The 11,574-nt window shown below is 40.9% G+C and overlaps 1 protein-coding gene and 1 pseudogene across 1 annotated transcript; both read right to left on the bottom strand.

Annotated features, from left to right (window-relative positions):
- Positions 1 to 1,701: 1,701 nt before the first annotated feature.
- Positions 1,702 to 2,604, bottom strand: LOC129654188 (olfactory receptor 8B3-like; annotated as a pseudogene).
- A 4,344-nt stretch (positions 2,605 to 6,948) lies between these two features.
- LOC129653776 (transmembrane protein 225) lies at positions 6,949 to 9,649 on the bottom strand. Its single transcript, XM_055583465.1, has 4 exons — positions 9,390 to 9,649; positions 8,659 to 8,805; positions 8,227 to 8,361; positions 6,949 to 7,243 (listed from the first exon to the last, which is right to left on the bottom strand). The coding sequence occupies exons 1-4, from the start codon at positions 9,565 to 9,567 to the stop codon at positions 7,008 to 7,010; spliced, it is 696 nt and encodes a 231-aa protein (XP_055439440.1). The 5' UTR covers positions 9,568 to 9,649; the 3' UTR covers positions 6,949 to 7,007.
- Between the last annotated feature and the right edge of the window lie 1,925 nt (positions 9,650 to 11,574).

The raw sequence follows: 11,574 nt of genomic DNA, 5'->3' as shown, positions 1-11,574 counted from the left end.
CCAGTATTCTTGCTTGATGAATCCCCATGGACAGAGCAGCCTGGAAGTCCATGAGGTTGCAAAGAGTTGGACATGACTGAGTGACTAAGCATACAGCACATAAGAAAATCACTGTTCTTAGACTTCTATTTCAAGAAAATATGACTTTAGAATTCCTCAGTTCAATTCAGTTCAGTCACTCAGTCGTATCAGACTATAATTCCTAGATATGTATTAATTTGTACTTGTGCTTATGAGATTGCAGCTAACATTTCTTTTGAAATAAGTATAGATTTACATGGAATTGCTAAAATAATGCATAGAGTCCCTTGAACTCCATCTAGCTTCCTATCATGATGACATCTTTCACAATTACTGTGTAACAGTAAAACCAGGAAATTGACACTGGTTTAGTAATGGTAACAAGACTTCAGGACTACAGACAGTGAGATTTTAGCAGCCTTATAGGCACCGAGTGTTTACATTGTGTGTGTGTACATGTGTGTAGATCTGTGCAATTTGATCCTTTGTATATATTCATGTAGCAACACCATGACTGGATACAGAATTGTTTCACTACCTTTAGAAATTCTTATACTACTCTTTTATACCCATCCCCTTCCACATTCATCTGTTTTCTCTGTCTCTATCTCTTTCATCTCCACCTCCATAGTCAAGTCATTTGGAGGATAATAAATGAAATCAAATAATATGCAATCTCTGAGACTGGCTTTTTTCAATAGTCATGATGCCTTTAATGTTCATCACATTTTTAACATGTAGCAATAGTCGTTTCCTTTACTGTTGAGTAGCATTCCATTTTTTACAATTTAAGTTTATTCCATCTTCAGTAGTAATTGAAATATTACTCTATTCTTATATTTATACAAAAGTAAATCTGTTTTATTTATGGAAAATATTTCAGGGGCAAGGAGTAGAAATCACAGTTAAAGCTGCTTCTTCTTTGAATCCTCTTTAAACCAACCTAGGTCAAGGCTCTCATTCTTCCTACTCTAAGAATAAAGACTGAGACATCCAGATTTGTAGCAGATTTTTAGTAATTGGTCAAATACAAAGGGAAAGCAAGGAATGCCCTACCACTACACTTTGTGAGAGTGTACAGCATCATTACCAGTCATAAGCAAATTAGTCAGGAAAAGGCATTTGGTTATAACAAAATTTCTATTATCTAAATTTATTATCATTCATTCAATCCCAGTACACATGTGATAGCTTCAGAATTGAAAGTCAATACCAGTGTGAGAAACACATTTACCGTCTGGAGTACAGTGCTTATATAGTTTTTTGTTTTTTTTTTTTTTTAAAAACTCTTTCTCCTTATAATGTACAGTCAAATAAATAAGTGACACCATCAAAGAAAGAATTTACAAATACACAAAAAGGAAAGTCTATAATGAATTCTGTGGTGCTAGATTAGAGTTGGAAATAACATGTTTGTATTAAATATGTATTAAGATTCATTGTTATTTGGTCACTAAGTCATATCTGACTCTTTGACCCCAAAGACTTGCAGCACACCATAGGAGCCACAGTTTTACGGGACTGCCACACTTTCTTGGATTTTACCTCCAAAACACCCCAGCAGGTTCTCACAGTGAAGATCTGAGAAAGAACCACCTTGGCTGTCACAGGGAAGGTAAAGAGTGATATTTGTAATAATTACTAGTAACAAATAGTACTAATTATTGGTAACAAATAGTACTAACAAATTCCACTTAGAACACCGTTTTCCTCAAAGTCTTTATTTGGTGCAACTTGGACATCTTTGTTCTTCAAACTGTAGATGAAAGGATTCACCATTGGCTCCACAATGGTGTAAAAAAACTGTGGACACTTTATCTTCATCCAGAGACCCAGAAGGAAAAGTCTTGAGATACATGAATGCTGCTGATCCAAAGAAAAGAGAAACCATGATTATGTGGGAGCTTCAGGTACTGAAGGCTTTGGACCTGTACTCTGCAGAACAGATGTGGAGGATGTTGGAGAGGATCATGATATAAGAAACAGATGGTGACCCTGGGAACTATGATATTGACACCCACCACAATGAAAACCACCAGCTCATTGATGGAGGTGCTTGTGCAGGAGAGCTGGAGGAGAGGAGGAATGTTGCAGCATGGACCCAGTGTGGGCCATGACACCCACAAGCCCCATTGCATATACACTCACCGTCAGCAAGAGGCAGACCTGATGGGGCATGGAGACCTTGTAGAGCAGGGGCTTACAGATGGCCATGTATCGGTCATAGGCCATTGATGTCAAATCACAGCACTCATCAATAACAAAGAAGGAGAAGAAGCAGAGAGGAGTCATGCACTCTGCATAAGAGGGGATGTTCTGGCTTACAAAACTCATCAGCATTTTAGGGGTACTGACAGAGGAGTGGCAGAGATCAATGAAGAGAAAGTAGTGCATGGGAGTGTGCAGGGGAGGGTTCAGACCAATAAGAATAATCAAGCCAACGTTCCCTACCACAGTGACTGCATAAACTGCTAAGAAAATGAAAAAGAGAGGCAGCTGGAGTTCTGGATGCTGTGTTAAACCCAGCAGGATAAACTCAGTCACTGAAGATTCATTCCCTGGGGCCATTCTTCCCTAGGACATACCTGTGGGAACAGGACAGAGTGTAACATTAAAATGAGTACCCCTCTCTCTCCACCCAACCCCACTCTAATGAGAGAGACCCTGAATGTGAGAAGGAACCCCGACCCACCCCTCTGTGCCTTTGTTTTCTCTTCCGTATAAAGGCTGAGGGAATTTTTAAAGATGTGTATCAAAACCACTAATGGGCAAGTTCTACAGGGATAAGATTCAGTGACCCTGAATCTCATGACAACGGCACCTCTGCTCCACTTCTGCCCTGATGGTTTAGCAGGCCCATCCAGTGATCAGTGGTAAGCTCAGCAGAGAGAAGGCACATCATTTCAGAGTCCTTGGCTTCTATAGATGAGGTTTGGAAGATGAGTAACAGGACAGATAAAATTCAACACTCACCCTTCAGCACAGAGACTTCAATGTTGGGACTTGCTACCTCAGCTTCCTTATTCTTAAAGAAAAGCAAGTGGTTATGGTGAATTTTAGAAATGAACAGACCAGAACAGAGATTCTTCTTCTTCTTCTTTGCTATTGTTTTTGTTGTGAGTGCATTTTGGACTGACAGAGTCAGAGCACAGACCTCGGTATGCCAGGCTCTGAGGTGCCACGAGTTACAGGTCATGATTTCTGATGGAGGCTCTGCCAGAGTGTTCTCTTCAGACTAGGGGGTGGAAATAACATCTGCTGGTGCCCAGGGAGCCACCTGCTAATATGACCCAGAGGTTATTGAATTGGGAAGTCCTAGGGATCATCGATGGCACCCCACTCCAGTACTCTTGCCTGGAAAATCCCATGGATGGAGGAGCCTGGTGGGCTGCAGTCCATGGGGTCGCTAAGAGTTGGACACGACTGAGCGACTTCACTTTCACTTTTCACTCTTATGCATTGGAGAAGGAAATGGCAACCCACTCCAGTGTTCTTGCCTTGAGAATCCCAGGAACGGGGGAGCCTGGTGGGCTGCCATCTATGGGGTCCCACAGAGTCGGACACGACTGAAGTGACTTAGCAGCAGCAGCAGCAGGGATCATCGAAAAAGCAAGAGAGTTCCAGAAAAACATCTATTTCTGCTTTATTGACTATGCCAAAGCCTTTGACTCTGTGGATCTCAACAAACTGTGGAAAATCCTGAAAGAGATGGGAATACCAGACCACCTGATCTGCCTCTTGAGAAATTTGTATGTAGGTCAGGAAGCAACAATTAGAACTGGACATGGAACAACAAACAGACTGGTTCCAAATAGGAAAAGGAGTTTTCAAGGCTGTATATTGTCACCCTGTTTATTTAACTTCTATTCAGAATACATCATGAAAAATGCTGGGCTGGAAGAAGCACAAGCTGGAATCAAGATTGCCGGGAGAAATATCAATCACTTCAGATATGCAGATGACAACCACCCTTATGGCAGAAAGTGAAGAGGAACTAAAAAGCCTCTTGATGAAGGTGAAAGAGGAGAGTGAAACAGTTGGCTTAAAACTCAACATTCAGAAAATGGAGATCATGGCATCTGGTCCCATCACGTCATGGGAAATAGATGGGGAAACAGTGGAAACAGTGTCAGACTTTATTTTTTGGGGCTCCAAAATCACTGCAGATGGTGATTGCAGCCATGAAATTAAAAGACACTTACTCCTTGGAAGAAAAGTTATGACCAACCTACATAGCATATTGAAAAGCAGAGACATTACTTTGCCAACAAAGGTCCGTCTAGTCAAGGCTATGGTTTTTCCAGTGGTCATGTATGGATGTGAGAGTTTGAATGTGAAGAAAGCTGAGTGCCAAAGAATTGATGCTTTTGAACTGTGGTGTTGGAGAAGACTCTTGAGAGTCCCTTGGACTGCAAGGAGATCCAACCAGTCCATTCTGAAGATCAGCCCTGGGATTTCTTTGGAAGGAATGATGCTAAAGCTGAAACTCCAGTACTTTGGCCACCTCATGCGAAGAGTTGACTCATTGGAAAAGACTCTGATGCTGGGAGGGATTGGGGTCAGGAGGAGAAGGGGACAACAGAGGATGAGATGGCTGGATGGCATCACTGACTCGATGAACATGAGTCTGAGTGAATTCCAGGAGTTGGTGATGGATAGGGAGGCCTCAGATCAGATCAGATCAGTTGCTCAGTCATGTCGGACTCTTTGTAACCCCATGAATTGCAGCACGCCAGGGAGGCCTGAGTGACTGAACTGAACTGAACTGAACTAAGGGATCTGATTAAAACTTAGAAGTCTTAGGTTTTCATTGTGTCTTCCCCAGAGATCATGATTTGTAGCAAAGAGAAATTACCTACCCTGCATTTAAGCTGAGTTCACTATAACAATATGTTTTGGAAGTAATCCATTTTGCATACATTTTTGTTTGTTGCCAAATTGGGCACATCCTCAAATAGAATAGCAGGTGACCTTTCCTGAATACACAGCACCTACCCCTCTATGAAATATGAGCCACTTGTTTATTTAGTTTGTTTTCCCACAACACATGCATTCATATGCTCATTTGCATTTGAATCTAAGTTCCATAAAGGCAGAGATTTCATCTACTTTGTTCAGTGTTATTTTTGTAGCAACTTAGAGTAACACCTGGTATATGCAGTAGGTATTGAATAAATATTTGCTTAATAAACACTTTATTGGAATGAGAATGAGAAGCCCTTTTTCCTATGTTTCTTGGGACCAATTTTAGATATTACAATAGAATTGTTACCCCGCAGGCCAAAGCTTATATAGCTTTAAGTCAGTGTTTTTCTTTGTAGACCTGAGTGTGGTGCAGGAAAAGCATCATTAAGATATGCCTAGCTGTTTCAGTAGCCTGGCCCTACCCTTTTGTGGGTTTCTGATAGGTGTTATTTCAGGTACTGAGGATTTATTAGGGGACAATCCTATGCCTTCTAGGAGCTTATGGTTTAAGAAAAGTACACATATAAAAAGAAACAGTTTAGTATTTGTTACAAATGAGACTGAGCATGGAAGAAATGATGCTTTCAAGCTGTGGTGCTGTAGAGGACTCTTGAGAGTCCCCTGGACTGCAAGGAGATCAAACCAGTCAATTCTAAAGGAATTCAACCCTGAAAATTCATTGGAAGAACGGATGCTGAAGCTGAAGCTCAATACTTTGGCTACCTGATGCAAAGAACCAACTCATTGGAAAATACCGTGATTCTGGGAAAGATTTAAGGCAAAAGGATAAGGGGGCGGTAGAAGATGAGATAGTTAGATAGCATCACTGACTCAATGGACATGAGTTCAAGCAAACTCTGGGAGATAGTGAAGTACAGGGATACTGGTGTACTGCAGTCTATGGGGTCCCAAAGAGTAGGACACAACTTAGCAACTGAACAAACAGTAACACAGGTAGTTATCATATTGAAAACATTCTCTGATACAGCTGGTCTAGTCCTAAATACCCAAGAGAAACTCTAGCTCATGGGCAGAGGGAACTGTGTATAAGAATATTCACAGCAGCACTATTTGTAACAGAATAGAGAAAACAGGGCTGCCCTGGTGGCTCAGTGGTAAAGAATCTGCCTGCCGATGTAGGAAACATGGGTTTGATCCCTGGGTCAAGAAGATCCCTTAGAAAAGGGAATGGCAACCTGGGAAATCCCATGGCCAGAGGAGACTGGTGGGCTACAGTCCATGGGGTCACAAAAGAGCCACATACAACTTTGTGACAAAACAACAACAACAAAAGAAAACTGCTAGCTTTTCATCAACTAGAAAATGAGTATTTCACATTGTACCTCTAAAGGGGAAAACTTAACAGTAGTTTGAATGAATGAAGTAGAACAAAATTTATCAATAAATCACAAAACCATAGAGTTGAGTGAAAAAAGTGAGTTGTTAAAAATAATCCATACAGTATGACATTTAATGATCTTTGAACCCTGGGATAGCTACTCTCTACAAATTTACAGATGCATAAAGTTGTAAGAAAAATGACATGAATGTAAAATTATCAACAATGCATCATTAAAGGTGTTTTGCAGTGAAACAAATGAGGGAATTGAGATTAGAAGAAGAACTAGTGGAATATCAGTTAGGGGTGATGTATATACAGGTGTTTATCATGTTGTTTTGTATTTTTTCTGAAGGGTTGAAATATTTTACAATAAAATCAATGAGACTAAAGGTAGTGCACATTATTCTAAATCATTGTGATAGAGTTAGTAATATAGCAAGTATCAGTTATATGATGATATTTATTATATTAATAACATGTTATTAAATGGTGAGAACAAATAAAAGCTGGTCAGGGTAAAAAAGAAAAATTGAGGCTTCTGGATCTTCTTATAGACCCCAACCCAGTTTTAATCATTTATATAATGCCAAACCAGACCATACAGCTGGACCTACACACACCACATATGCACAAGCTTTTGCCATCAAGATGAACATATACTGAAAAATAAATTGTCAAATCATAGAGCCCAGGTTACACGACGTGCTTGGATGTTCAGTCTTTCTGGAGAATCTTCTTTCATGTGGGCAGAGTGTAATCGGACAATACTACGAGGCATTACAGTACCTGCTGGTAACGAGACAACTTTGATAGAAACCCCATGTTGCTCCATAACTTGACTTTTTCTGGCAGATCTGGGGATCAGGGTGCCAGAACCATCAATGGACTGCTTGTACTGTAAGAGAGAGAGGAATCCTGGGAAAAAGAGAAGCCAGGGGAAGGTGATGAAGGAACAATAGAAAAGTCACAGAAACACTTCCCTCCCTATGGGCCACGAGGCCCAGATCTAAAGCCTAATGGTTCCCTTTGAACTGCCCCAAGCCATTCAGGAGGGGGATGCTTTAGCAGGAGAGTTTAGAAGTGTGTGAAGAATAGCTTAAACACAGCCCAACTACAGTCCAATCGGTCATGAAGAGCCGGACTCGACTGAGCACACATGTACAAGATTTGGAGCTTCCCTGACAGCTCAGCAGGTAAAGAATCTACCTGCAATGCAGGAGATGCAGGAGACTTGTGTTCAGTCCCTAGGTTGGGAAGATCCCCTGGAGGAGGAAATGGCAACCCACTACAGTATTCTTGCCTAGAAATCTCATGGCCAGAGGAACCTGGCAGTTATGGGGTCGTGGAAGAGTCAGACACAACTGAGTGACTGAGCACACACACAGGCAGTGCTCAACACAATTGAGAATTCTTTCTGACAGAGGACAGACATGCTTCTGAGTTAGGGAGTTTAATTCCAAGGGAAATTTTAAAGGCTTCTTAGAAGAGTCTCTGGTGTTTGTAGGTGGTCATCGTGCATCAGGCACTGTTTCTCTGTGACCTCAGGCTGTCCTGGCAGGACACTATGCCCCCAGGGTCACTGCCTCCACATGAGTGAACATTCCCTATCAGCCATTCTCTTTAGTCTTGAAGTTAGCTGTTATCTCCACTCTGAATGGGGCAGGTATGAAAGAAAAGGTGGAAAGAAAGGGTTCTCTTGGAGGCAAGCGTATCGAACATCTCACTCAGCCCACATCCTTGCAGGAACCATCCTCAGAACGAGTCTAACTCCCCCAGTAGCCCTTTAAAATGCAAAGATTGGTAACTTTCCCTTTATCTTCTTTCCCATTCTCTCACTCTCACACCTATCAGAGATGGATTGGTTCTTAGCTCCCATCAAGGGCCCTGAAGACACTCACCAGAGATGAATAAGAATAAAACATTTAAGTACGCAGTGAAAATGATCCAGCTGATCTTGTAACTTGAGTAGTACACGGATTCTCCTTGACGTAGCATGTGGTGATACAGTAGGAGTGCACCGAGCAGAAGGATGCCTGATGTCCAGACAAAAGAGGAAAGAAAAGTCCCTTCTGACGAACCCTGGCTCCCGTACTTAAGTCTTAATCCGAGATATGCTTGACTTCCAAACCCCTAACACACAAAACTGCACCTTGTCCAAAGGTCAATGCCACTTGAGTGGTGGATCCAATTTGGAAGCTGTGTATCTAAATCAAAGAACTGGGAGGGCTGAGTTAGTCAGAGACCACAGCCTGGACCTAAAAACCAAGTATGCCTCCAATCCTAAGTTAGGGAAAACAGGAAGTTACTTGTGAAAGAAGACAGGGAGTTACCTGTGAGGAAAGCAAGGCAGGCAGTCATAATGAAAGTATATTTGGTTTGAGGAATCATATAGGTGAATTCAAAACCCAGGAGCAAGTTATGCATGAAGGAAAGGCTGAACACCACAATCAGAATGTTCCTGATCACTTCCAGGCCATCTGTTGAAAAGAAGAAGCTGTATTGAGAGGAGGACAGATATTTCTTCTGGCTCATTTCTACATGGGGCACACAAATCTCTAGGTAAACAAGAATGAAGTGAAACATTTGATTAAATAATAAATAGCAAAGATGGGGCAATAAAGAGGTAGGGGTCTTAAGCTAAATGGGAGACAAAACCAAAAGACACTTCTCTATCTTTGTATCTTGTAAACTTCTTTCTCTTCTATTTTTTCAAAATGTATTTCTTGCTAAACACTCTTGTCTTCCTCTAGTGACAATGTAACATATTTTCTTTGCTGCCAGTCACCTTTCTTTCATATCCTCATATTCTCGAGGTGCTAGATACCCTGTTGCTACTGCCAGGGCTTCTCAGAGATCCATCAGTTAAGTCTGTGAGCTTCTAAGCCTTTCTCCAAAACATGCTCATACTGAGTTTTTGGGGTAGGCCTTGACTGTTGATTATGGAAGTAGACACACTGCAACCACAGGCAGTTGCACTAGAGGATAATGGTGAGATGAATGGAAGTCAATGAAGGATGAACCCTCATTCTCCACCTATCTCTTTCCATATAATAGCCCTGACCTGATGGCCACAGGGAAGTACAACATATCCACGGACTGTGGGTTATTGTAGGTTTTTGGGGTCCCAACTTCAGTTCAGCCCATTCTTCTATGATGATTCCTACTGCGAAGAAGACTAAGATCCAGGAGGAGAAGAACATGTTGGTGGCCTCGACCTTTCTGACTAGTATGTGCACCATTGAGATTGGAGATTTTAAGCAGAGACCATCACCAATATCTCACGTGCTTCTTCTCAGATATGATTAGTCACAAGAAAGAGGGCAAAATTCTAGCTTTTAGTGATTCCTAACACGTTGGCCATGGCAGAAGCTGAAGTAAGTTATGAAACAAATGATAAATCCCACTGTTCCCACTCCTCCACTTAGGCTAGTCTGTCGTCATGGTTCCCAACTGCCATGGAATCATCTTGGTCTGACCCTTGACCCTGAGACCTACTGCTGTGGAAGCACCTAGGTCCTTAGAGGCCTTGAAAGAGGATCCAGATACAGAAGGAGGTATGATGTCACACATAGAGAACAGTATCAGATATAGGAGCAACTAGCAGTCCTGAAAGAAGTTAGACATGTATGATGGAAGACATTAGGATTATATGTTCCAAGATTGATGAACATTAGATAGGGATCAAGGAAATGCACAAGGTATTTGGATCACTATGTCAGCTAGCTAGCATCACAAAAGAGAATGCCCACTCATAATTTGGGGTGTTTTGAAGATAGGTGAGGGATTAGTGAGATACAGGTCAGAGAAGAAATCATATACATAGGGAAAACAGGAGTCAAGATGCCATTAAATAAGATGTAAACCATGGGAGCAAGCACAAGCCTCCTTATGAGAAATAATTTAGTAAGTACTGGTTTTGTTTAAGTTTAAGGTACCCCTTAAACTTATGGTGAGATGAACAGGGCATATGATAGAATTAGTCTTGAAACCTAATTGTAAGTTAAGGGTTATCAAATGTGCATATCATCATGAGACGATATCACACAGAAGGTGACAAGAGGCAGTGAAGGAAATTCTGATTAACATCATCATTTATGAGAAAGAGAAAAGAAGGAGAGGTCAGAGCAAGGCTATGTGTGTGTGCATGCGTGCTAAGTCGCTTCAGTTGTGTCCGACTCTTTGCGACCCTATGGACTGTAGCCCGCCAAGCTCCTCTGTCCATAGGATTCTCCAGGCAAGAATACTGGAGTAGGTTGCCATGCTCTCCTCCAGGGGATCTTCCCCACCCTGGGTCGAGCTCCTGTCTCTTATGTCTCCTGCATTGGCAGGCATGTTCTTTACCACAAGCGCCAGCTACAAGAATATAAATGCTGCTGAATAATTAAAGAAGCTTGAGTTTTGAGGAGACATTAGATTCCTAACGCAGAGAAATCTAATTATGTGGAAGCTGAATATATGCCACTTGATTTGATTATTAGAATGTCACTAGTGGTTTTGGGCATGGCATTCTCTACAGAACAATGGGAGAAGTGAAAGTAGAAGGGAGATTGTTAGGTTTTATGTTTGTTTGTTTGTTTGTTTTTTTAAATAGTCAACTAGATTAAAGAAATAACAATAAATGGAAAAAGAAAATCAGAATTTTAGTTTCAAAAAGGAAGTATGCGATTTTGAAAAAGTAGAGACTGATGGGATAGTTCCCGTGTACCCTTTACCCTGCTTCAGTGCTCATCCCTGAGTTATTCTGAAACAAACCCAGAGAATTTCATCCTTAAATATTTGTTGGTGTCACTAAAAGATGAGGACTAATTTCTCCTCCTGGATTTACTTATTCTCCCTCTTTGTTTTCTTAATCTGGTTTATAGAAGGTTATCAATTTGTTGATATTTTCAAGATCCCTTTACATATTTATCCATATGAAAATATTATTTTAAATAAATTTTACTACTTTAAGTTTTTACCTCATTATTTCTCTTTCCAATTAATTTTTTATCTCTCAAATTTCTAAAAACAGTTAAAACTTCTTTAATATGCCAGGATTTAAGGTGACCCATGCTTATCTGTGCACAGAGTTTGCTATATCTCACATACTTATTCCTACTAAACAAGTTTAAAAATAATATTTTAAAGAGCAGTTATGTTTTTCCAGAAAAATTGAGCAGAAGAAAAAAACTGAGCAGAAGATGCAGAGATGTTTTCATATACTCTCTGTATATCCCACACAGGGACAGCCTTCCCTGTTCTCAACA

This window comes from Bubalus kerabau, chromosome 5, assembly GCF_029407905.1.
Source record: "Bubalus kerabau isolate K-KA32 ecotype Philippines breed swamp buffalo chromosome 5, PCC_UOA_SB_1v2, whole genome shotgun sequence".
Classification (NCBI taxonomy): Eukaryota; Metazoa; Chordata; class Mammalia; order Artiodactyla; family Bovidae; genus Bubalus; species Bubalus kerabau.
This window is presented reverse-complemented; position numbering and strand designations above follow the sequence as displayed.

Bases quoted from the DNA above. Each gene is read 5' to 3' on its own strand.
- LOC129653776 (XM_055583465.1), bottom strand. From the start codon at position 9,567: ATGGTGCACATACTAGTCAGAAAGGTCGAGGCCACCAACATGTTCTTC. The intron at 8,806-9,389 runs GTCAGGGCTATT...TCTTTTCAACAG, and splicing joins TACTTCCCTGTGGCCATCAG to ATGGCCTGGAAGTGATCAGG. The intron at 7,244-8,226 runs GTGAGTGTCTTC...TCTTTTTCCCAG, and splicing joins TTTATTCTTATTCATCTCTG to GATTCCTCTCTCTCTTACAG.